The sequence below is a fragment of the Neoarius graeffei genome, chromosome 13 (genome assembly GCF_027579695.1).
Source record: "Neoarius graeffei isolate fNeoGra1 chromosome 13, fNeoGra1.pri, whole genome shotgun sequence".
NCBI classification, from domain to species: Eukaryota; Metazoa; Chordata; class Actinopteri; order Siluriformes; family Ariidae; genus Neoarius; species Neoarius graeffei.
In genome coordinates, this window is record NC_083581.1 from 73,122,160 (window position 1) to 73,149,629 (window position 27,470).

At 41.6% G+C, this 27,470-nt stretch overlaps 1 protein-coding gene across 5 annotated transcripts in view; it reads left to right on the forward strand.

The window, feature by feature from the left end:
* l1cama (L1 cell adhesion molecule, paralog a) overlaps positions 1-27,470 on the forward strand; it is a 169,354-nt gene that overhangs the window by 67,841 nt on the left and 74,043 nt on the right. For 4 of the 5 annotated variants that reach the window (XM_060938503.1, XM_060938502.1, XM_060938504.1 and 1 more), the window contains one exon: positions 25,441-25,821. In XM_060938503.1, the coding sequence (XP_060794486.1) occupies positions 25,686-25,821 (136 nt within the window). In that variant the 5' untranslated portion in view covers positions 25,441-25,685. Of the gene's footprint in view, positions 1-7,868; positions 7,890-25,440; positions 25,822-27,470 lie in introns of those variants that run through there. The other variant, XM_060938505.1, reaches the window with a different exon arrangement.

Genomic DNA, 27,470 nt, shown 5'->3' on the forward strand with positions numbered 1-27,470 from the left:
CATGTGTCCTTACTACTTCTATTGTTCTGGTGTCTCCGAAGGGACCGTCTTACAGCGCCCCTAGAGGTGTGGCATGTGTATTGCATCGTTTTCAGCAAGCGTTGCGTTGCCATATGGACCTGATATTTTACTGATCGTTGCCCATTTGGACGCGATATATTTTTAAATAACATCTCGTTGCCGTTGTCGTGTGGATGTAGCCTGAGTCGAGTCGGAGAACAAGACTCCAACCACACCATTTGACGGTGGCTGTTGCTGCCTTTATGTGAAAGCGTCTCTGCTACTATGTTGGACTAACGTTCCTGCTCGACTGCCCCATTTTAGTTAACAGGCTACAGATAAAAAGCTTGTTCGTCGCTCAGCAAGCCCCGCCCACTATCAGCAGGGCAAATAACATGAGAGAGGGTTAACACTAGCTAGTTCATTGCTCAGCAAGCAATCCCCGCCCACTATCAACAGAGCAATGAACATAGCATGTCACTTTTTTTTTTTATCACATTATGGACTGGGGGAATGCCAGAGTCATCCGCACAGAAGATAACAAACATCAGCGCTGGATCAGGGAGGCCATGGAGATCCGTAAGCGAAGCCCGAGGACCATCAACCGGGATGAGGGAGCGTACATGCTCTCCCACACCTGGAGTGCCATCTTGCAGGGGACAAACAGACAGTAGAAGGCGTGACCGACCTGTCAAACCAGACAGGAAGGCCACGCCTTCAGAAACAGCAGCTGATAAAAGATGCGTCACCAATTAACATCCGGTGACACTCTGAGGAAGACGGAAGTTGTACGTCGAAACATGTCAGGTAAACAAACCCAATAAATTAGATGTCTGATAAAAAAGAAAAAAAAAAAACCTAATATATTTAATATAAGACATAATGAACGTAATCGAAAGATAGCATGTCACTTCCTTCTCTGGGTGGAGTCTGAGCAAATGGCAATTGAAGTTCGAGGTTGTCCCCTCGATAGTTCTTCTACATATGGAACACATAGCAGTGCATTTTTTTTTTCCCCCCACTGCACGAGGAGTCATAAGCAAAGCGGACAATCCTAGCGGTGTTCTCTCCAGGCATTTTAGTGCCATTAATGTTAGTTTGTTCCTCAACATGATGTATGAACAGGTGAATGTGCATTCTCTTGCATGAAATTAGTATAAAAATTAATGTAGATATAAATATCTTGTGCCAGATTGTGTCATGTTACAAAAAATAAAGGAAAAAAAATCAGAGTCCTCGTCTCCAATTTATGAGTCCAAATGCAGTTAATGCACGAGTCCGAGTCATCAGTGCTGAAGTCCAAGTCAAGTCACAATCCTTAAAATTAGGGCACATGGCAGGCAGTTGTGTCTAAACACTTATTTACTGTGAGCATTGCTAACCCATGGAAATTGATATTGCAGAATAAATAAATGTGATTGTTCTATCCACATTGACTGGATATGAGCAATCGTACTCTCTGATTGGCTACTCTTCTCTAATACTAGGATATCAGCTCCTATACCGCGAGCAGAGAAAAACAAACAGTCAGAGCGCATCAAGTCCGATATATTACTTTATCATCAAGTATTTAAAAGAAGTAAAAAGCTAAAAGAATATAGTTTCCCACCCCCCAACAATATCTCCTGTTCCACACTCCAGCCCAGTTGGTGGAGGTAATGCACCTTAAAAAACCCAGAAGAAGAAGAAAATGGCGGGGCATGTTGCTGAATCAGCAGAGGATGAAATAAAAACTCTACTCGAAAACAAAAATACAAAAAAGCAACAAATTATGGAATAAGAGTATTTGATGGTAAGAACGGATCTTTTTTTTTTTTAATTTTTCAAGAATTATCACAAATTGCTCCTGTCATTTCGCTGGTTTGTTTACGTTCTAAGCGGAAATCATTTTGTCAGACATTTTTTATTTATCGAATTTCCACAAAATAAAAATGTTTGGTTTCTCAAAATCCAGTGAATATGGATAGAATACAAGTTATTCCACTCAATCTCATCGTACATGGTTTATAGACAACTCGGTGCTACGTGCCTCATCAGCTATCAGCTCATGTACGACTCAATTTTGTAGAATAACTATTAATTATAATGTGTAATGTAGATATCTAAAGGACTTGTGTCGCACGCTGAATGGTTCTTTAGTTTGTCCCTACAGGAACCTCCGACAGTTTCCCTTTCACAGTGTGTTCCAGTAAAACCCTTTCAGGAAACTAAATTGTAATAAGAGTATAATTTATGTTGATTTCTATTGAATGGCTATTTCTAGTGCCAGACTATTGATCACTGGGTTTTGCCTTCATCCACATGTTCAAGGACAAAAAGAAATGGTGAGTAGATTGAGGGGGAAAAAGAAGGATAGAATAAAACATTCAACAATGCTGTCTTTTTCATTAGATTGATGTATTTGCTGTTGTGAGTTTGTACCATCGTGAAACAGATTTATTATTGCTTTTATTTTGATATTTTAGTCGCTGGGATCATCAAAATTGAAGCGAGCCATTTTTAGTCTAAATCTGCTGCTGTACGCACTGTGGCTTTTCACCTGCATGATTTGTTTTGGGCTGTCGGCTTATGACAGGATTTTATTTTGGAGTGCTTTTTTTTTTTTTCCTCCAACAGCCTCCATTCTATTTTAAGATTTTGCTTTGACTCCGAAAGATCCTCCCTAACTTAAATCTCTGTGTTCACTCTGGCGTTGAAGCCTACAACTGCTGTCAAGTATAAACAGTCTAGGAAGCTAAGAACACTTACTTATCCAAAAAGAAAGAAAGAAAGAAAGCACAACTTTATTCATCACACACTTGTGAAATTTCCTCTCTGCATTTAACCCATCTGAAGCAGTGAACATGCACACACATGCGAGCAATGAGCACACACACACACACACACACACACACACACACACACACATACCCAGAGCAGTGGGCAGCCATGCTAACAGCGCCCAGTGCCTCGCTCAAGGGCACCTCAGCCCAAGGCCGTCCCATATTAACCTAACTGCATGTCTTTGGACTGTGGGGGAAACCGGAGCACCCGGAGGAAACCCACGCAGACACGGGGAGAACATGCAAACTCCACACAGAAAGGCCCTTGCCGGCCCCGGGGCTCGAACCCGGACCTTCTCGCTGTGAGGTGACCGTGCTAACCACGACACCACCGTGCCACCTATGGGTCCATGTGGCTACTGCTTATAAATAAAATAGTTTTCTGATCCCATGTCCATGCAGTAAATATCGCATATACTGTATACACGTTATTAATGATACTCACCTCATCTCTTGCAAGCATCACCAAGCTGTGAGCAGCATCAGGGCTTGGAGTATTTTGGTTACTGTGTTTTTTTTGTTCAAAATACAGTGCTGTGAACTAGATCTATTTTCAAAATGGTAAGAAAGAAAGCACGTGTTCATGAATCGCCTGTCTTGGAAGCATTATTTAGTACTAATGAGCACATTTTGCTTCACAAGTGTAGTGTAAAGACAATAAAATAAAATGAAAGAGAATAGCAGAAATTTGACATCAGTTTCTCAGTATATCAAATCAAATCAAGTTTATTTGTACAGCGCTTTTAACAATAAATGTTGTCGCAAAGCAGCTTTACGGAATTTGAACGACTTAAAACATGAGCTAATTTTATCCCTAATCTATCCCCAATGAGCAAGCCTGTGGCGACGGTGGCAAGGAAAAACTCCCTCAGACGACATGAGGAAGAAACCTCGAGAGGAACCAGACTCAAAAGGGAACCCATCCTCATTTGGGCAACAACAGACAGCCTGACTAATATTAACAGTTTTATTAACAGTATATCTGCCAAACAGCTAACTCCCCCCCCCCCCCCCCCCCAAAAAAAAAAAAAAAAAACCTTTCATTTGACCTTTCAGAAGGACCAAACAAAAGTTGTGATAATCAAAAGGTAAATTTTCTTCAAATAAACACCACTTAGTTGATATCGAATCAGTAGCCTTGGCGAACCACGAGGTGAATTTTGTTTCTCTTTTTATCTGCGGATTATCTTCTGATACTACGAAGTTATAACGAGGTTTCTCTTATTTCGTTTCTGGTTCTGATTGGTTCCGAAGTTTATCAAGAAGTAGAACGGGTAATCGAACTTGATCAGGATAAGTGCTGATTGGTTACGAAGTTTCGCTATTGTTACACTCATTCTTGCGGTATATTCTTACAACACGATGCCATAGCGGCTTCGCCACTCGTTCTTGTGTAGCTTTGATAACGCAAGATCAAATGTTCATATCGCGAGATCATGATTCGCCGTTCTGGTGATTGTAATGCTCATGTGCAGTGTGCTATTGTTACACTCATTCTTACATTCTTACAACAGCATGGCATGGTGCCTCCTGCCTCGCTTCGCCTCTGAGGTAGTAGGCACAAAGACACTTGAAGGAAAATATATATATATATTTTTTATACAGAGACAGAGAGCAGTCGAATCATACTAGTCACTGCCTCACGTTGCTACTTGGCTCCGTTGCACCCTGGGTTTTGTATACAGGTCAGACATACAATAATCAATCCTCCGGCGTGTTGTGGATCTTCATGTCTGAATCATCTCCAAATCTCACACATCACATTATCTCTAGCCGCTTTATCTCCAAATCTCTTCTAGATAATTTCTTTCTCGTCTCTCCTATCAGTCTCTGTTGGGAACATCAATTCCCTCCACACTCTCATTTTAATGAGTTAGAGCCTTCAATTATTTACCATTTTCTTTTATTCTCTGCGTTGTTTATTAAAGCCTGAGGCAAAAACGTGGTAAATAAAACTTGCTGGGTTTTTTTCCTAGCCGGGAAGAAGACAGGATCGACAAACAGGAAAAACAAAGGCGTGCATTTAAAGTTTGAACTCTAATAAATATCGTGATCACTGATGCAAATTGAAACATGAAATGCTTTCTGTATGAAGCTGCTCTTTGTGTGTGTGTGTGTGTGTGTGTGAGAGAGATGTATATATTTATATATATATAAAATATACATGGGTGTGTGTGTGTGTTTTACTGCATGCATGTTTGCAAGCTGTGTATCTGACCAAGTATCTGCCATGTGTCGACATCTGTGTGTATGAATAACTGAATATGGACGTGCGGGGACTATGGAGACCCTGTTGTCATGGAAACCTGGATGAAGAGAGTGGACGACCCCCCCGGCAGCTTTATATGTTTTATCAGCTTTTAGCCATTCTGATGATAACCTTTCGTCCAGAGAGGAAGAGAGAGGTCATGGAAAAGATGATCATCATCGTCATAATCAGATAGAAGGTATGAGAGGATGCGGATGAAGATAATTGAGTGTGGAATATGGGAGAGAGTGAATGTGAGTTTAGAGGCAGGGGAATAATGACTGAAATTGTTTCATATCTTCGTGTCCGTGTGTGTGTGTGTGGGTTTTCCTCAGTACTGTATTTTTGCGTGAATGTGTGTAAGTGCAGGTCAGTTCTCGGGTGGTTTAAAGATCCTTTGTGTGCTCCAGAGCTGTCTGCCCACATTACAGGCCTTTCGGATGATACGGACAGAGTTAGTTCTGGGATGTCCAGTCAATAAAGCAGAAAAAAAAAACCTGTCCGTTGCCAGCAGCGTGTCAGTCTTGGCACGTTTTATGACTTCCAAAAGCCGGATGGAGACGAATGGAGTGGAGAGACAGCGTAAAGAGTTCTGTAGCAGGGGATTGAGAGCAAAGAGCAGAGATCAACTGATTAAATAATTAATTATATTATATAGACAGTGTGGTCAGAAGTTTACATACAGTGACATGAATGTCATCTTGGATATGAACGTCATGGCAATATTTGGGCTTTCGGTCATTTCTTTGAACTGTTCTTTTTCTGTGGCAGAATGATTGTACAGCAGACATATTTAATTAAAAAAACGCACTAGAATTTGGTGCACAAGTTTTAATTTTCTTTGGGTTTTCTGAAATCAACACAGGGTCAAAAATATACATACGCTCACTTAGATGATTCATTCAGAGGTGCTGAAACTTCCAAAATGTCTCTCATCTTGCTGAGGTCTCTTGACTTCCTGTTAGTGATCATGATTGACTACAGCTGGTAGCTTCTCTGTGCCTTCATAAAAAGCACTCATTGGATTGACCAACACACCAGTAAATGACTGAAAGCCCAAATATTGCCATGACGTTCATATCCAAGATGACATTCATGTCACTGGATGTAAACTTCTGACCACAACTGTGTGTGAGATATACCGGTATATGCACAGTCAGTGCGTTTACATGCACATCCAAATCGAGCCAAGGGTCCCAGCAGGGGTGCCAGAGAAATCCAATCCTACATGCACACAAGGAAATCGAGCTATTGTGTGAGGTACATTGTGCACCCGAGCCACAGGTGGCGCTACACGCCCCATCGTGTTGGTACACTTCCGGTTGTCGTCATGAAGAAGAGGAGTGATTTCCACTTTACATTCACACCACATGTCATTGCCACCTGTTGGCTACAAACTGTCCTGCGCAGACCATTTTGCACAATTGTATATTTTTCTAAAGTCCATTTTTTGCTTACAATTTAACTCGTCTTAATAAACACACAAAAAGTTCAATTGTTTTTGTTTTTTGTCTCCTTGTTCCTCCTGACCTCTTCTGCTGCTCGCTACTACTACTGTTGTCATGCCGACCGAGGCTGTTGTGTTTCCCGCTTGTGGACTCGTCACTCCCGGAAGGGAAGTAAGTAGCTCGACTACGTAGCTCGATAGGGTTTACATGCACTAAGTAGCTCGGCTACAATCGCGTAATCTAGGTTGCGTAGCTCGATTACGAGAAATCCAGTTCGTTTCGATTTCAGCCGAGCTAAGGTGTTTCCATGGCATTTAGAACTTCGATTTCAGTCGAGCTACGGCAGAAATTCGATTTTCTCTATGTGCATGTAAACGCACTGAGTGCATGTATGTAAATACAACATAAAGAGAAGTAGCCACTGACTATTACTGTGTGCTACAGTACAGTAAAACACAGACGTGCGCACGCACACTAAAAAGGCAGCCACAGTGAGGCCTTGATGCGATATTGACTTTTTATCAGCCGCAATAACTGCTCTTTCGTGCCGAAATGGCTCCACTCAGTCAGATAAACTAAATGTTTATGGACCTGGTGTAATCCAGTACACTTTTCCAGCAGTGCATTATGGGAAGGCATTATTTCACACGGATGCATCGTGCCCCTTCTTGCCTCTCATTATCACCGGTTTTACCTCAGTGCCACGGGCTCATGGTATGCAGATGAGGCTTTGCGGAAGACACCCAGACAGAGATGGAATGACAGAGAGACAGCGGCCAGGCTGGCAATATACGAAGAAGGCGGGAAAATGAATTATAAATCCTGGTGAATTCAGGCCAAACTGCATTGACATGGAAGGGGAGGCTATAAATAATTTACCCTGTAGGGGGTCTATGAATTACAAGCTCCCCTTCACATTGGCAGGTCCATCTCTTCTTCTCCTTCTCCCAACTTTAATCACTATCCTCTGCTCCTCTTCTCGTTCTCTTCATCTCTCTCTCTCTCTCTCTCTCTCCCACACACATCATCATGGTCTGTCTTCCAGGCAGACAGACAGACCCTTAGGGAGGTCTCAAGGGTTGAGGGCACGAACATTCATTTATCCCCCTCCTCTCCTCCTCTCTGACACACATCCTCACAGCTAGAGGTGATAAATAATTAAAGAGAAGGCATGGCAGGACGACGCCCGTGTGCATACACACGCTCCAAGACTTGAACACACTTTTGATTCAGAGTTAAACCACCAGGCTGGTTTGGTGCTGTTTACTTGCTATAGTAGGAAGTTGCACGTCGAATTTAGAGCCTCGTGCTTAATGTGAAAGAACGGAGCAATTTGCCCGGTTCCTTGGATGAACAGCTTTGGAAAAGGAGGTAATTATGGAAAACGATTGTGATTTGATGGTGTTACTTGATGAGGAGCGAGTGACGTTTGGAATCCACAGGGGCGTCTCCTGTTGCTGTCTATCTAACAAGGGGTCATTAAAATGCAGCTCTGAAAGCCTGGTGTGTGTGTGTGTGTGAGAGCCAGTCCATGCTGCCTGCATGTAAATTGCTCATCCTAAGTGCTCTTAAATGCTAATGTATGATTTTGTCGTGTTCAAACAAGGGGTGGGTGTCTATGATCCAGACTAAATTAGCGGTGTTACAAATTAGGCTGTGTGTACGGTACATGTTTCCCATTTTAATTGATAACTGCAATTTATTTGCCACTCCCATGCATCAGTGTGCAAAGATGATAATTAAATGTTGTGTTGGCAGATGCTCAATCCCGTCTGACTAGTGTAAGCCTCTTTTTTTCACAAATAGGTGACAAATTCCTTTTCTACGGTTTATTATTCCATGTTCGACACGGTGTTGGGCTCAGGGTGGTCTGTAGAGTCACACAGCTGCAGGCGAAAGCTTCTGCTTGCCCTCTGACCGAGGTAATGAGGCAGGTAACTGGCTTTAGATGCTATCAGCAACAACTGTGTCGCAGATCTGTAGTGCCCGGAAGCCCTGCTTGTTCTCGGTCTCCACTCTCCATACGGTTGGTTACAAGGCAAAGTCAAAGGAGACAGCAGCTCTATACCTGCCTTTAAAGGTAGACTGCCTTTCAGATAAAAAAAAAAATTTAGTGGACCGAAAGCTACTGAATTTGAATCACAGACTTCTAATTTTTTTTTTAGTTTTTTTTTTTAAATAGAACAATTGATGAATTTAAGGCCACATGGCCCTAAATTCTCCATTATTTTTTCCTTTTTCACCATGACCCAATTCAAGATACATTATGCATCACGTGGTGGGCTTTCCCCGTTCGCACATTCATTGTGGGATATAAATTTGAAACAGGAGGGAAAAATGGAGGATGCGAATGAAACGTGAAAGACCGACTACAGTAACAGAAAGCGAGAAGAAATTGACGTTATGATGATGATGCCCTTTATTGTCACTAGTCACATGTACCAGCGAAATTAGACGTCAACCTGTCCGTACATATACAACAAACAATTGACATAGGGTAGACAGGACAGGAAGACAGGGATAAAGATAAAAAGGAAACACAACATGAGGAGAGATGAGGGGGAAAAAAGAACCCCCCCACTATGCTCCTGTCAGGAGTACAGTGTGGGAACATTTAAAAAACCTTTGCACATAAGCACAACAACACAAGTACACTTTAAACATGGGACTTAAGGGGGGGAATCAGGGGTAGGGGGGGAGGGGAGGAGGTAATCCAGCACAAGCAAGCAGCTGTCCGCTTCTGCAGCCATGAAGGTGCTGGTCACGCACCCGCTTGTCACACTGGGGGTAAAAATGGCAACCGCAGAAAGTTAGAGAAGGAATGCGAGTGTGTCTCCCGGCAGTGACCTTCAGGGGGAAATGTTGTCTCAGCAACGGCCTGAACCAAGGCCGGTGCTATCTCAGGGCGCCAAATGTCGATAAGATATGAATTGTTTGGTCTTTCCAGATGCAGTCTTTGCACGTCCACACCGCTCGTCCATATCTGTCCATTCTATCCAATCATATCGGGCAGCTTTGTGGGGCTTTGAACAGCTGTCACCGTTGTCTGATTTCCTCGATATACCAGGGCAATGCCTAATCCAATCAGCAAAAGTCCTGTAATCATGGTTCCGAATAGGTACTGTAGATATCTTCAATGTCCTCCACAGAAACAATCGCCAGGCACACGACCCGCCACCGCTCCCATGCGTCCATCGTGTAACCAGCCGCAAACGTTCCGGCAGGACAGACGGGTTCCCCTGAACCCAAACTTCTCGTCGAGAAAACTGTGTCAATTTCGTTAGGAGACCAGTTTATCAATTCCATGCTTTTTTTTTAGTTTAGAAAGTAATGCAGGAAGAGTCTCTTCAAAAAGTACAGCAGACAAGACAAAACACAGAAGCACAAGCAGGGAAAAAAGGAGGGAGAGCAGAAAATGCGACTGCCTTCCGTGGAAGCACGGAGAGAAGAAAAAAATTGTTATATACGAAGGAAAGGAAACACAGGAAATATCAAACTAATAAATATGGGCGCTCAGCGAGCACCTCGGTGTGATTAGCTGTTCGTTTAGCGACAGAATGATGGAACTGTCAGTGCACGCTCAAAGGGAAACCTGTAGATGGCAGTAATGCAACACTGTGGATGCCAGCTGCCGTTAAACCCAAAAGAAGGCGGTAAACCTGTGCATGCGCACACGGACTTCCTCTGTCTGCTTGACTGCGCAAAGTGAGCGATTTCATGCGCATTTGCTTTAATCCCCTCAAATTAAATAACTTCCCAGCCACAGAATGGCCTGATTTTTTTTTTTTTGAGATATTGCAGAAATAAATATCTATCACAATGACCAAATTTCAGACGGGACCAAATTTCACCAATTTTATGAAATCGAAAGGCCATCTAGCTTTAATCTTTTTTTTTTTAATTGATCTTTCCTGGGAATGCCAATGTCACAGTAAGTGATTGATTTCCAGAAGGGTCCTCAAAAAATATAAATATAAATTAAAAAATATAAAAGTAATACAGGCAAAGTAATGCAGTTATGAAATTGTGCATTTCAAATATAAAAGGTCTTTTCTGACTAGAAAACTGCTTTACAGAGGCTTTTTTAAAACTTTCTTAATGATGTCACTTCCCTCAAGGACTTATCGAACACGTTCCAGTCGTCTACAGCAAAATTTGTAGATGTCCACAAGCCTCAGTTTCTCTTGGCTCTTGTTTTTTAAATATTCCTGTTAAATCTACTGTTATAGTTGTGATAAGCCTTATTGAAATACATTTCAAACTTATGAGCGAACAGCTGGTTTAGACACTTGGAAATGAAAGTAGCTCGATGTTCAGTATGTCTCCGGCTGAGCGGCTTCCACTTAAGCTTTTTTAAGGCCTCTATTCCTGATGGAAAAAAAACGTAAATCCAAAATTATTTGTGCTGCTTTGTTGTGGAGAACTTGAAGTTGTGCCATAAGAACAGACTTTCCCCATCACCCCCGTATGATATCTGCATAGTCGAAAATAGGCAAGATATAACTGTTAAAAAAAATAAATCTGAGCCTCTAGGGGTAAACCAGATTTGATTCACCTGAGAAGACCCAGCTTCTTATTTATCTTGGTAGTTATGTAATCTATATGATCATCCCAACTCAAGTTGGTATTGATAACGACCCGTAAATAACTAAACGAGGTTAGAGTTTCTAGAACATTGGCTTGGCTTGTGATGAAGAACCAAGGGGTGTTATTTGGGTGTGGAAAACCTGCTGGATTCAGTTATGAGGCAACACATTTCATTGTTTTAGCTGTGTCAATACACTGAGTATCTATCTTTCAAGCAATTACGGTGGCCCTGAAGGACAAATCACAACAAAAAATGGGTAATCACAACGACATTAACTTCTACCGGAAATAGTAGATACCATATGTGCCATCAACGATGATAGTCACTGATTGGATGAACACAATCTTTTATTATTATTATTTTGTCAAGAATACACACACACACACACACACATCTATAATACCAAAAGATATGTACAAGATTCTTGGCAATGAGGACTAGACACCTAATGGCGTATGTGTCCCTATACTTATTTACATAAACGCCATTCTCAGCACAAAATAAACTGCAGGAGAAAATATAACAAAACAGCAAAAAAAAAGAACAAGAAAATAAAAAGAACGGAAAAAATACAACTTTACAACAACAAACTATATATATATATATATATATATATATATATATATATATATATATACAGAAAAAAAAATGTATTCATATTCCTTTGACAAGCAGTTGCTATTTTAACTTATTAGTCGATTACATCATTAAATAACAAATATTTTTAAGATTACATTTGTAAGACGATATAGAGCAGTTTGTATCCATTTTATCAATTAATATGTTCCACACTTTAACTTTAATCGCTTACCTGGTTGCACAGTGTTCTTAGATATCAGGATTGAAGAAGCAGTAGAAGAGGTTTATATGTTGAAGTAATTTCATTCCGTCACTTACAGGGGCTCTGAAGGGCAAATCACAACCACAAAGCCAAAAAAATTTGCAAAAACACAATTTTAACAAATTAAAACAAAACGCAACCATAATGCAGAAAAACAATGACATTAACTTTTGCTGGAAATAATAGGAACGTGCCATTGACAAGGATCATTACTGACTGGACGAACACGCTGTCCGTCTTTTTAACCATAAGAAAATGCGCCATTTGGTCCCAGGCCTCACAAACAGTAAAGCAACCGAGTCGCAGGAAGGAGGAATATTGGCACGGAATACACCGAGGGACATTTCAATATCAAAGAGTAACCTATGACTACTTTGCCAGTATTTCTTCTTCCTGCATCCTGGTTGCTTTACCGTTTGCGAGGCCTGGATCCAAATGGCGCGTGTGGTGTATTTCCTTCCGGTTAAAAAGACGGACAGTGTGTTCGTCCAATCAGTGATGAGCCTTGCCAATAGCACGGTCCTACTATTTCTGGTAGAAGTTAATGTCGTTGTGTTTTTGGTTTTGCTGCTGTTTTGTTATTTGCTATTGTGATTTACCGAGTTGCCATTGTGTTTTCTGCTTTGTGGTTGTGTTCTCCTGTTCGTCGTTATGATTTGCCCTTCAGGGCCACTGGAAGCAATGGAATGAAATTACTCCAATATATAAACCTCTTCTAGTGCTTCTTCAATCCTGATATCTAAGAACACTGTGCAACCAGGCAAGAGATTGTTGGTGCTATAACTGATTGAATACCCTACACACTTAATATGACCAGTCGGTACCAATAAAAGCATGTTTTGACTCCTCTCATCTCATTATCTCTAGCCATTTTATCCTGTTCTACAGGGTCGCAGGCAAGCTGGAGCCTATCCCAGCTGACTACGGGCGAAAGGCGGGGTACACCCTGGACAAGTCGCCAGGTCATCACAGGGCTGACACACAGACACAGACAACCATTCACACTCACATTCACACCTACGGTCAATTTAGAGTCACCAGTTAACCTAACCTGCATGTCTTTGGACTGTGGGGGAAACCGGAGCACCCGGAGGAAACCCACGCGGACACGGGGAGAACATGCAAACTCCGCACAGAAAGGCCCTCGCCGGCCACGGGGCTCGAACCCGGACCTTCTTGCTGTGAGGCAACAGCGCTAACCACTACACCACCGTGCCGCCTGTTTTGACTCTTTTATGCAATAAAAATTTCCAAGCAATTTGGCTGTCAAAAACCCTCAATCATCAGAGTCCAGCTGCAGCCCAGCAGATGAAGCCTCCTGCTGGGCAAAGTGGCTGATTGACCATAAGCCCCTGGCTGAACAGGAGCGTGAGTGAGTGAAAGCCACAAAATTCCAATTTGAACAGAGAAGAATGGATAAGGCATAAAAACATGTCAATGATCATCAGGCTTTCTGTAACTGTAACTTGAAGCTTTCATAAAAAAAGGATTGATAAATCACGTCTTTCATAAAAGATGCAGCGATTTATATACGGTATAATAAGTGTTGTGGTTAGTTATAAGCTCGGAGTGAACTTGCCTAATGTTAGGTAGCTAACTAGCATTTAATTGGAGCTAATCAGCTACTGAACGCCATAGCCCTGGGGTCCTCAGTTTGTTCCTGAGCTCAGGTGCACAGTAGTCTGTGCACAGTTTTGCATCTTCTCCCTGTGTGTTTGCATGGGATTCCTCCAACCTTAAAGTTAGACGGCCTTTTAATTTCAGAAAATCAGTGAAATTTGGTCATTGTGAAATGTTTATTTCTGTAATATCTCAAAAAAAAAAAATCAGGCCATTCTGTGGCTGAGAAGTGATTTAATTTGAGGGGATTAAAGCAGATAATGTGCATGAAATCGCTCGCTTTGCGCAGTCAAGCAGACAGAGGAAGTCCAAGTGTGCGCATGCGCAGGTTTACCACCTTCTTCTTCTTTTGGGTTTTACTCTACAGCAGCTGGCATCCACAGTGTTGGATTTCTGCCATCTACAGGTTTCCCTTTGAGCGTGCGCTGACAGTTCCATCATTCTGTCGCTAAACGAACAGCTGATCACACCGAGGTGCTCGCTGAGCGCCGATATTTATTAGCTTGATATTTCCTGTTTCCTTTCCTTCATATATAACATAACATCTCACTTTCTGTTACTGTAGTCGCTCTTTCACATTTCATTCGCATCCTCTATTTTTCTCTCCTGTTTCAAATTTGTATCGCACAAGGCATTGTGCGAACGGGGAAAGCCCACCACGTGATGGTGCATGACGTAGTATCTTGAATTGGGTCATGGTGAAGCAGGAAAAAATAGCAGAGATTTTAGGGCTACGTGGCCTTAAATTCATTAATTGTTCTATTTAAAAAACATAAAATTGGAAGTCTGTGATTTGAATTCAGTAGCTTTTGGTCCACTAAACACAAATAACTGGGTGTCGGGGAAAATTCTTTTTGTTTTTATGACCTACAGTTGAAAAATCTGAAAGCCAGTCTACTTTAAAAAAAAAAAAAAAATGCTGGTAGGTGGATTAGTCATGCTAACTGAAGATGAATGAATAATTAGCTGCTGTTGGCTATTTAACTGAAACTCCAACTGGCTCAGGTTGGGTCATAAAAGCTCATGCTGGCGAGGTATTATTAGGTTCTGTTTTGTTAGTGAAATTTGTCTCATCTCATTATCTCTAGCCGCTTTATCCTTCTACAGGGTCGCAGGCAAGCTGGAGCCTATCCCAGCTGACTACGGGCGAAAGGCGGGGTACACCCTGGATAAGTCGCCAGGTCATCACAGGGCTGACACATAGACACAGACAACCATTCACACCTACGGTCAATTTAGAGTCACTAGTTAACCTAACCTGCATGTCTTTGGACTGTGGGGGAAACCGGAGCACCCGGAGGAAACCCACGCGGACATGGGGAGAACATGCAAACTCCACACAGAAAGGCCCTCGCCAGCCACGGGGCTCGAACCCGGACCTTCTTGCTGTGAGGCGACAGCGCTAACCACTACACCACCATGCCGCCCTTAGTGAAATTTGTGTTGCATTTCATTGAACTATTTGCTGTAATTATGTCTTAAATTTTGAATAAGCTTGTCTTAATATTAATGTTTCTGTGTACACTAGAAAGCTAATGTTAATGCTCTTATACAATACCGTATTTTAATTTTAACAGATACACCCAAACGTCTACTATTTACTTACTTTGTTGAGTCCTGGGTTGGTAGTATGTTGTGCTGCAGAATGATACTGCTTTCTCGATTAGCTGCATGTTCTGAGAAGAATAGCTACAGATATTATTTCAATATGTAGCTGGACCTAGCTGAGTATTTTAGCGTGTTCGATAAACCTGATCAGTCCATATCTCTTCTAGCTACGGTCCTCTAGAGTGTGCTTCAAGAATAATGGCGCTACTTACTTCAGCCCGTGGTTCCAAAGAGGAACATAGGCCTCTGACAATCTTCCTCCATTCTGTCTTGTTCTGCACTTCTTTCTCCCGTGACTTCCAGGTGGAGCCATCTGTCTGGATATCTGCTGTTGTGTTTCGTCTCCAGGTATTCCAGGGGTGACCTCTCTCTTTTTTTTTTTTTTTCCTTTTCCCCTGGGGGTTCCACTGTCTTGTGGTGTTCCTAGGTTTCTGTAGGGTATGGCCAATTCACCCCAATTTTCTTCGCTGTATTTGGGTTGCCACTGGCGTTTCTTTCTTTTGTTCTTGTCCGCAACTCTTGATTGATAATCTTTTCTGGCCACCATATCCTTAGGATCCTATGTCAATCTGTTGATAAGCCTGGATCTTCTTTCGGAGTGTTTTTGTTGTTCGCCAAGTTTCTGCCCCATACAACAAAACCGATTTCACGTTTGAGTTGAAGATTCACAATTTTGTCGAGGTTGAGATGTGCCTTCCAGATGTTTCGCAGCATTATAAAGGCTGTTCTGGCTTTTCCCATTCTGGCTCTTGCATCCTTTTCCGTTCCTCCTGTGCTGTCTATGATGCTGCCAAGGGAGGCGAAATCCTCGACTTCCTCTCTGACGTTTCCGTTTATTTTCACTGGCTCGCTGCTGTTGGGTGTCCGCTATATCAGCACCTTGGTTTTGTTGATGCTGATGGCGTAGTCCAGTTGATGTGGCATATCCAGATCTACCTTGTCTTGAATGTGTTTGTGGGTGTGTGACGACAGAGCAACGTCATCCACAAACTCAAGGTCATCTAGCTGGTCATAGAATAATACTAATGGTGCTAGCTGTTGCTTAATTCAGACATTTCATGACTACTGATATTTCACTTCCTGCTTTACTGATTTGTGCTCAGTCTTTACCTGGTCATCATCATTAAACTCTTCAGACTGATTCATCTGCTTGCTGAGGAATGGGAATTTGGGGGACCTTGATACATTGGTTTTGGCAAACCGACACCGCAGGATGCCTCCTTTTATGGGCTGTTATTTCTCTCATTAATCGCTTTGCCATCATCTCATTCTCTGTCCCTCAGCATCTGTGAGCATGTCATACTTGGTTTGGTCACTCAACTGGCAGTTAGCGCTGGCATTTGATCACATGTTGCTGGGTGATGGATTGATTAGTGCATGTCTCACTAATCCAGTCTCACTGAACTGCTGATCACACATGTCTGATTCCCGCCGTTTGCTAAATATCCAGCGCAGCAGCTTGATTCATCCACTTTCAGTGGCTCGGCCAGGCTGTAATTGGCTGCCGAAACCCTGGTGCGATCAATTGACTGATCGGGGCCGTATCTGTAACCGAAAGCGAGCTCAGAGATAGAAGACAGGAGGAGAACTGATGGGAGGTGACACTGATTGGGGAGAGACGGTGTGTGATGTAGGTAGGGAGGGGATTACTGTCTAAACTGTCACAATCTCCCATCTCCCCCATCCTTTCCACCAGCCCACCCCATTCTGTTTCTCTGTCACTCGATGCCATTTCTCAAGGAGCTTTTAAAGCTCAAGGTTGATAGGAGCTGATGTGCTTAATGACCCATCTAATCCAAGTCTCATTCTGACATTATTTCTTTTCCATATGACCTCCTTGAAGTGTTATTGCATGGTCTGGTGTGCTTCACGCATGCAATCCAAACATTGTGTCAGAGCCATAAAAACAGCACTGAAATATTTATAACCCATCAGTGTTCTGACTTGACGGGAACAGCTATCAACGAAATGGAAACTTGCACCAAAAGGGAGGGAACGCATCTCCTTAGTCCTTTCTCTCTGACAAATCCCAGCTGCATAAAAGCACACTTCTTCTTTTTCACTCCTCCCATCAACCTTTATCTCTCTCGCCAAGGTCGCTGTTGCCTGGCACATGGTGCTGCCAGGTTACAGCAGATCCCAGCCTGTGCTTCCTGCTGTCCCAAGACCTGCAGCAACCCAATCTCCCTCCTTTTACTTCCTTTAATCTCTCACTATTGTTATCACTTTGTGTGTTGTGTGGATTTCATGAACACGTCCTCAGGGATCTCTGTTTGTGTGTGTGTCTGTGCTGAAGACTTATCAAGCATGAGCTTGATGAAATGCGCCATACATTCGGACCACGTGGATCGTGTGCTCCGAGTTGGCAGAATCGGCTCCAGATGGAGAGCGTGAACTGATTTTGGATGGAGGCCATTACCCCTGCTGCACGAGTGACACCAACGCAAATAGATGCTTATCTTCACACTCTCTCAAGGAGGCAAAACTTTAAATGCACAAGACGCAATTTTAGGGCTTTCACTTGGAAGCAACCGCTTCCATTTTTACTCATTCATTTCTTCTATTTACGTATAAGCATGCGTCAGTTGAAGACATAAATAGCAGGGATTATTCGTCCTGTCAGTTATTATGTTGCAGTAATTATGCTAATTGTAATTGTTTAATCAATACCGTCCTAAATTGTATGTTTCCGTATAAATACAGCGGGCTGACAAAGGGGGAAAAGAATCGGGGGGTGTTTTTTGCAAGGTGCTTGACCACCACAGGAGCTTGGATGTGTCGTGGCAATCAGGGCATGGTTTTTCCAGTCTCTGGAACCGTCTTGGAGCGAAGAATGCCGTTCTTCCTAAAGATATTCCTGATGATAGTGGTAGAGAGAGCCATCGAAATACATCGTTCTCCCAAAATCTCCCTTCCCATAGGTGTTCAGTGTGGTTGAGATCTAGTGCAGGTCATAGCATCTGATCATCACTTTCATATTCCTCCAACTCCTGCACTGATCCCTTGTGGCGTATGAACGAGGGTGGGGTCATTCATTACAATCCATGAGGATAGAAATGTTTCATCTTAAGATGAAGACGGAGTTCAAGTGGAACTTGTAGAATTCATTTCAATCTCATTCAAGGACATATTGAGTGGGATAACAAATGAAACATTTGTTTTGTGTTCGTTTGGATTTCAGTTATTTCACCGAGCGAGCGGTTTTCAAATTCAAATTTGTCGCATGCACAATTGTACAGAGTATAACATGCAGTGAAATGCTTATTGCAACGCTCCATAAATCGGGAAGATAGTAGTTTTTTGTTTTTTTTTTCTTGGGGGGGGTAGTACAAAAGAAAGGGAGTAAAATAGAATGCAATAAATAGAATAAAAAATAAAAATGTGGTGATGGAATGCTCTGCAGAATATACACAATATAGAGAATATTTGACAGTTATTCCACAAAATTGAGTCGTACATGAGCTGATAGTCGGCTATAAGCCATGCACGACGAGATTGAGTGGAATAACCTGTTTTATTCTATCCACGTTCACTGGATTTTGAGAAATGGAGCATTTTTACTTTTATTTTTTGCAAACTCGATAAATAAAAACTTTACACAAAACGTCCGACAAAATAATTTCGCTGGTTTGTTTACATTCTAAGCAGAAATGACAGGAGCAATTTGTGAAAAATGCGATGATAATAATGCTTGAAAAATAAACATGTTCTTACCATCATATACTTTCATTCCGTGTGTGTGTGTGTGTGATTAATTTTTTTGGGTTTTGTTTTCAAGTAGTTTTTATTTTGTCTTCGGTTGGTTCAGTAACACGCGCTGCCATTTCCATTTTTCTCTACTCACGGTATATGAGCTGGTAGTTGAGTAGCCAATCGGAGCGTGTGATTGCTCATATCCAGTGAATGTGGATAGAATAAGTATAAATATATATTGCACTGTAATGAAGTTGCACGAAGAGGTGCAGTAGCGATGCACTAATTAAAAATGTACTGTATATATTGCACTTTAGTTAGATGGAATTGCATGAAAAGGTGTAAGAGACGAGGGGAATGAGGGTGAAGTGGTGACGAGACCGAGTTGTTGTCTGCTATTGTCTTGATTAAGAGCCTGAATGGCCTGAGGGAAGAAGCTCTTCCTCATTCTCTTCATGTTTGCCTTAAGGGAGCGAAAGCGCTTCCCTGACCTCAACACAGAGAAAAGAGTCCATGATTGGGATGGCTGAGGTCCTTCATTATCTTCCTGGCTTTGGTCCATCACCGCTTGGTGTAGATAGGTTGCAGGTCGGGGAGCTCAGTGTGGATGATGCACTCGACTGATTGCACCACTCTCTGGAGAGCCCGTCTGTCCTGCTTGGTGCTGTTCCCAAACCAGGTGGAGATATTTCACATCAGGATGTTTTCTGTGGTTTTTAGCCGTGTTGAATTTAGTTCGTTTGGTCCACGGCAGGCGTCGCTTATCCGCACGATCTTCACGAGACTTCGAAACGTGAAGTGTCAGCCAGGTGTCAGTGCCGCCATTTTGAAAACTGTTTTCCAAAGGAAATATTGCACGAAAATGAGTTTAAATGACGATTACTGCCTACTTTTTTCAAACTTTCCTGATTGCTATCAAAACAAACAAAACTTCCGGCTTGATCACATCAGCATTCGAAAGAGGCCGCACACGCGTCTTTTGACGACGTTGGCAGATGTTGGTGACTTTGATTTCCGCTGTACGTTTTACTTCCGTCCTACAATGTCTCGCACAGGTCTCAACGAATCTCGTTTACGGCCGTTGCTTTGACATATGGACTGATATATTCCAGAGCATATTTCAAACACTCATAACTTGCTATAGCAGCGACAAAATGGCTATCAAAAATGCATTCCGATATATTTAATAAAATGAGAAATAGAATTTTGATGATCAAATATTTGCCTTCAGTTCTCCTTTAATTTATATCCGGTTATGAAATGAAGTGGGTAATCTTTTCAATAACTGATTTCGGGTAAAATAATAAATCGATGAGATTTATTTATATTCATAAATAATTATCAGGTAAATGATTGTTTCAGAAAAGTCCCTTTCCTGAAATATTTGTGTCTGGTTTCAGTATCAGAATCTCTGTGTGCTCCTATAAAGTGGTCCAGTGAACAGATTTCAATCTGTTTAAAATAACTGCGAGCTTGGACACACAAATGTCAACCACTAAGCAACTTAATTACGGTCATGAAATGTTTGTCTGTCTGTCTGTCAGCCACAACTTGTTTGTTTTGCGATTGCGAGATGGAGAAAAATTTCAACTCCTTAAGAACACAGCTTCAAAAGTTGAATGACTCGTGCTTTCCATGTCATCGGTACTAAACTTCACTCCCCACAACTGCATAACTTTGGATTAGATAAACAGAAAATGTCTACAGAATGAGCAGTTTATAATAAATATCAACAGTTTATTAGGCCGTGTAAACACGGCCAATGCTCCTGTTCAAGATGAAACATACTTGGCTCTTGCATCTTTCATTCTGAGTTTGGTTCCTGCTGTCCATCGTCCCGCAAGTACAAGTAGAAAATTGTGAATTTAAACCCTCTTGTAGTTACTGCGTGCCGGAAAACCATTCCAGATCGTTCCAAATTGCTCCAACTCCTGAATAACGGTTATCAGCCAGAACAGCTTTGTATCAGTGGCAAACTGTCAGGGTCTTCTAGACCTTCAGAGAAGCCCAAACATATCAGCATTTCAAATGTTATATTTAATTTCTTTCATTCTTTCATAATTTCATTATAATTATTCTCTTGGCGGCACGGTGGTGTAGTGGTTAGCGCTGTCGCCTCACAGCAAGAAGGTCCGGGTTCGAGCCCCGTGGCCGGCGAGGGCCTTTCTGTGTGGAGTTTGCATGTTCTCCCCGTGTCCGCGTGGGTTTCCTCCGGGTGCTCCGGTTTCCCCCACAGTCCAAAGACATGCAGGTTAGGTTAACTGGTGACTCTAAATTGAGCGTAGGTGTGAATGTGAGTGTGAATGGTTGTCTGTGTCTATGTGTCAGCCCTGTGATGACCTGGCGACTTGTCCAGGGTGTACCCTGCCTTTCGCCCGTAGTCAGCTGGGATAGGCTCCAGCTTGCCTGCGACCCTGTAGAACAGGATAAAGCGGCTAGAGATAATGAGATGAGATTCTTCTCTTCTAACTCAGCCTCATTTTCTATCAAATTTGCTTCAGAAATGAAAGGGTTACCGTCCTGAAAACATTAACACCAAGTTATCCAGTGAGATTGTTTTGTTTGTTGTGTCTAGGCTGAGAAGAGTTTAGAGCTGCTCGCTCATTGGTTAGGACTTCATTGCTGGGACAGAAGGCCATGGCAGTGTATGTTTACGTAGGAAGTGACAGATGAACTGATTAACCAATCAGATTTTGATTTATAGTGGAACGGACCAAAGATTTATCACCCTTGGCCTCTCGAACCCCAACGCGAGCTTAACTGTGAGTAGGCACAGTCAGCGCAGCAGTGAAGTCACCTTCCAGCCAGTGTAGCGTTCATCAGTAATGTTAGCGAATGCTAATAAAGCAGGCAAGCCAGTAGCACAGACTAACGACCGAAAAACTAAGATTTCTGTCTCCAGACTCTTCTTCCACGCTGCACGCACGAAACAGTATTTTTCACTCTTACTTAAGTATTCATTTCCCTGTGTAATTTACTTAGTTATTTTTAAAATAAACATCGACAGCTACGCACAACGGAGCGACCTGGCAGCCTGCCGCTAATCCCTTACAAAATCCTTTACCCTGTTGATTTTTTGGTGTCTGGCTAAGTTTTGGCTGAGCTCAAGTCCCAGCTCTAATAATAACGGTTCACTACTGATTTGCAGTGAGCCTTTAGCTGGAAATGTCATTATTTTGCCATATAAGCACAATATATATAAGAGAATTCCCCCCACAGCATAACAGAGCCACCGTTTTTCCCTTTAATTGCCTCATCACTATAATAAAAATGTTTCCCAGTCGAAGATTTTGATCTCTGAATGTATTTGAACTGCAGTCATGAAACACTGTAATATTTATGTGGAGCTGTAAGTAACTTTGCCAATATTTAAAATATCTTAAGTTCATCGTTACATAGATCATAATTACAAAATAGTACATTATTTATTTCCTATGGCTATGTGCGATGTTTGGATTTCTTTAACTGGAAACACATTTCTGTCTGTGCTTAGTCCAGTGTTGATAATTAGATGTCTTTATGTTCTAATACTGTCATTATAGCAATGAAAAAATGGCATCAAGACAATACGGTAATTGAAGCTTTCATACAGTATAATTTTTTTTTTTGTAATTCAACTTTTTATTGTTCAAACCTTAAACACACACAAAAAGGTCCACACAGTACATCACAATGTCCTACTATACCGTACATAGTTTCCCTATACGCCACCTTGACATCTCCAACAGAAATTATGTTTAAGAAAATAACAGTAACAATACATGGGAATACAACAGCTGTCATTAGATGCATCTTATATCCTTTTCATGTGTACCCAGAAATCGTCCCAAATCATTCGTTTATCATCATTCAGCCTTTCCAGCATACTCTCATAAGAAGCTGCTTTAATTACTCCATTGACCCAGTCTTTTAAATCTAAAGTTCTAACACACTTCCAATTACGTAGAATAATTCTTGCCGCCGTAATACAGCAGAGTTTTACAACAGTGAATGCATGTTTTGTTATACTTGGTACCACTGACTTGTCTCCAAGTAAGCAAAGTCTGGGTCCAGCAGGCAATGGGAAACCCAACCATTCTTCTTATATTCTTCTAATATTCCTAGGATTTTGCACCAAAATGGGTGAACATAAGAACACTCCCAAAGCATATGGAGATATGTACCATCCTTTTCCTTGCACTTCCAACATAAGCCATTTTCAGCAATACCCATCCTATGAAGTCTAGAAGGTGTGTGGTAGTACCTACAGTGGTGCTTGAAAGTTTGTGAACCCTTTAGAATTTTCTATATTTCTGAATAAATATGACTTAAAACATCAGATTTTCACACAAGTCCTAAAAGTAGATAAAGAGAACCCAGTTAAACAAATGAGACAAAAATATTATACTTGGTCATTTATCTACTGAGGAAAATAATCCAATATTACATATCTGTGAGTGGCAAAAGTATATGAACCTCTCGGATTAGCAGTTAATTTGAAGGTGAAATTAGAGTCAGGTGTTTTCAATCAATGGGATGGCAATCAGGTGTGAGTGGGCACCCTGTTTTATTTAAAGAACAGGGATCTATCAAAGTCTGATCTTTCCAACACATGTTTGTGGAAGTGTATCATGGCACGAACAAAGGAGGTTTCTGAGGACCTTAAAAGAGTTTGGACTCCACCAATCCACAGTCAGACAGATTGTGTACAAATGGAGGAAATTCAAGACCACTGTTACCCTCCCCAGGAGTGGTCGACCAACAACGATCACTCCAAGAGTAAGGTGTGTAATAGTCGGCGAGGTCACAAAGGACCCCAGGGTAACTTCTAAGCAACTGAAGGCCTCTCTCACATTGGCTAATGTTAATGTTCATGAGTCCACCATCAGGAGAACACTGAACAACAGTGGTCTGCATGGCAGGGTTGCAAGGAGAAAGCCACTGCTCTCCAAAAAGAACATTGCTGCTTGTCTGCAGTTTGCTAAAGATCATGTGGACAAGCCAGAAGGCTATTGGAAAAATGTTCTGTGGATGAGACCAAAATAGAATTTTGGTTTAAATGAGAAGCATTATGTTTGCAGAAAGGAAACCACTGCATTACAGCATAAGAACCTTATCCCAGCTGTGAAACATGGTGGTGGTAGTATCATGGTTTGGGCCCGTTTTGCTGCATCTGGGCCAGGACAGCTTGCCATCATTGATGGAACAATGAATTCTGAATTATACCAGTGAATTCTAAAGGAAAATGTCAGGACATCTGTCCATGAACTGAATCTCAAGAGAAGGTGGGTCATGCAGCAAGACAACGACCCTAAGCACACAAGTCGTTCTACCAAAGAATGGTTAAAGAAGAATAAAGTTAATGTTTTGGAATGGCCAAGTCAAAGGCCTGACCTTAATCCAATGGAAATGTTGTGGAAGGACCTGAAGTGAGCAGTTCATGTGAGGAAACCCACCAACATCCCAGAGTTGAAGCTGTTTTGTTCAGAGGAATGGGCTAAAATTCCTCCAAGCCGGTGTGCAGGACTGATCAACAGTTACCGCAAATGTTTAGTTGCAGTTATTGCTGCACAAGGGGGTCACACCAGATACTGAAAGCAAAGGTTCACATACTTTTGCCACTCACAGATATGTAATATTGGGTCATTTTCCTCAATAAATAAATGACCAAGTATAATATTTTTGTCTCATTTGTTTAACTGGGTTCTCTTTATCTACTTTTAGGACTTGTGTGAAAATCTGATGCTGTTTTAGGTCATATTTATGCAGAAATATAGAAAATTCTAAAGGGTTCACAAACTTTCAAGCACCACTGTATGTACTACTTTACAGTATAGTGAATACATTTTCCTCTTGCTTCCCTGATGTTTTTACCCACTCATACAGTATAATTAAGTATATAATCAAATCAAAAGGTCCACATTTGTGACAGGTGCATGAATAACGTACATTTAATGAGGCTAATTTTGTGGTGTTTGCTCACTGAGCTAGATGCTAGCTTTAATTTGCGTTAATCAGATGGAAGGTTTAACAGGGACGTTTAATGTAAAGGAACAGTTCAGCCAGATATTAAATTTAAGCAAAGCAATTTGGTGTCGATTGTTTACTTCTTTCGTCTGTGTGTTAATTACTGTTACTTCTTCGAGAGGTTCGTCTCAAACCTTCAGCGCAAAACTGAAGAAGCAATCGTGAAAGACCTGACTTGTTTTGATTAGGTGTCTTCTGAATGTTTAAAAAAAAAAAAAAAGTCTTAATTGATGCACTTGTTTTTAATGCGGTGATATTTTTAATAAACTTGTACTGGAACTGGATGTTATACACCAAAAAAAAAAAAGTCTTAGTTGGTTGACTACATTTGCAGCAAAAAGTCCATTTCATTTTCAACCAGAATATTATTTTTTTATTATTTTAAAACAGTCAAGCTACGACATGATTTTTTGATGCGCTCTGTCCCCTCTCTGTCTTTGTTCGTCCGTCTTCCTTTCTCCTGGACCATGTTGTTTTTCAGTTCTTCTGGCACTCGTGGATCTCCTCCCTCCTTCTCCACCTCCCTCACTCATCCTTTCATTCTCTCTCTTTTTTTTTCCCCCCAGTTGGAAGACAGCAGGAGGGGTGGACCTTCGAGATACAAACACAGAGAGAGAGAGAGAGGGAGGGGATAAGAAAAGGAGCCAGTGAAGAAGAAGGACGTGGAGAGAAGCTGCGGAGATCAGCTGCACTGGTGGAGCAGGAGGAGCAGAGAGAGTGACGAGGTGTTGATTGTGTGTGCTGTTTGGAGGTTATCCTCACAGTGTGTTTGAGCCAGGGAGCAGGTGGAGCTTTGATGGAACAGTGAGCAATGCCTACCAGGATACTACAGCAGGCTGGCAGCAGGGGGCGCCACCTAATTCGCCCTCTCCCACTCCTCTGTGCCCTTTTCCTTCTGGTGCTCGTTTGTACTCCAGGCCAGACTGCCATCCATATTGCAGAAAACTGTGAGTAGGAGATTTTGTCATGCATGAGACACGTACGTGTGTGTGTGTGTGCGCGCTTACTGAATTGTAAAGGTTCAGTTTGTTATTTTTCAGTCCCCTATAATAATCAAATTATATTATTAAGGATACCTCTTATTAAGAAAGAAGAACGGCTTTTTACGGAGAAAAAAGTTATATTTCCTTACAATAAGACTTTGCATTATTTTAAAAGAGAAAATTAGCTCCACCCCCTTGACGAATCCGAACTGCTTGCTTTTTCCAATATTGCATAACTGCAATAGAGCCGTTGGGGGTTCGGTGTTTTGTTCAAGGGCACTTCAGCTATTCCTGTTGGACCAGGGAATCAAACTAGCAACCTTTTGGTCCCAAAGCTGCTTCCCTAAACTTTACGCCAGGGGTTTTCAAAGTGTGGGAGAGTCAGCCCCCCCTCAGAGAGCAAATAAACAACAGCGCCCCCCCCCCCCCCCCCCCACACACACACAATTTTTGTTGTTGCTATACTTAATGTTCCATTCGTATTTAAAAAAATGGTTGTTGTACACATTTTAATTTTTTTCTTTTACACATTTTAAAACATCTGTGCTTTTTGAAAACATCTTTTTACACGTTTAAAACATTTTTTTTTACACATTTTAAACATCTGTGCTTTTTTTTTTTTTTTAATCTTGTTTTGCACATTTTAAACATCTCATAGCATCGTTAGCTAGCACCTCTTGGCAGACAACACACTGTGGCAGTGGAGCATCTTCAGGTCCAGTCCATGAAAATCCAAACTTTAAATAATCGTGGTCATACTTCCTTCTTTTTTTTTTGCTTGGCCCAGACTCTGTCTCCTCACTCACTGCAGCTTTAGGTACTAAAAATCGATCCATTTTGTCTCTGGCAAAGGCTAGCTGAAGTTCACTAAATGTCCGCAATAGTAACTTATTCTGGTTTATTTTTCCTCACGTTGCGCCCCCCCTGAAGAACTCTGGCGCCCCCTAGGGGAGGCGCGCCCCACACTTTGAAAAGCCCTGCTTTACGCCATAGCTTTCCCATATTACCAGTTGCATAGCACAAATGCAGAAGGAAAAAAAAAAAAACTTTTTTCAAAGTACAGTGATGATGATCGGGCAAGAAAAGTATTATAGTTTGATTTTTAGCATTGTGTGAGCTCTTAAACCCAAACCCCTGAAAGTCACACTTCTGTTCTGAGACCTTCTATTGTCTGATTGTCCCAAATCAGACATTACATGCTGTGGTTGTCATTGTACTAAGAAAGACGGTTAAATTTTCAGTCCTGTTGTTGTGTGCTTTAGTACAAAAACCCAAACGTACAAAACAAAACCAGATTCTCGATTGGACTTGCTGTACCGGGTTGTCATCAGAGCCTCTCTTTCACCCTGGCGCTGCTGTTCTTTGGTCATTTCTTCTCAGATCAAGTTGCAGTCACCCCAAACCTGTTCTGCATCACTGTGGATTATCCTAAAAAGACATACAGTACTGTGCAAAAGTCTTAGATGCACTATTTTTTTTTCATACAAACTTTGTTATAGATTTCTATTTTATGACTTCTACATTATCGATTCAACAACACAAAAACATTTTAGAGTTCCAAATGTTCGTTTTTTTTTTATCCAGCACAAAATTAAACGTTACAGAAAAAAGTT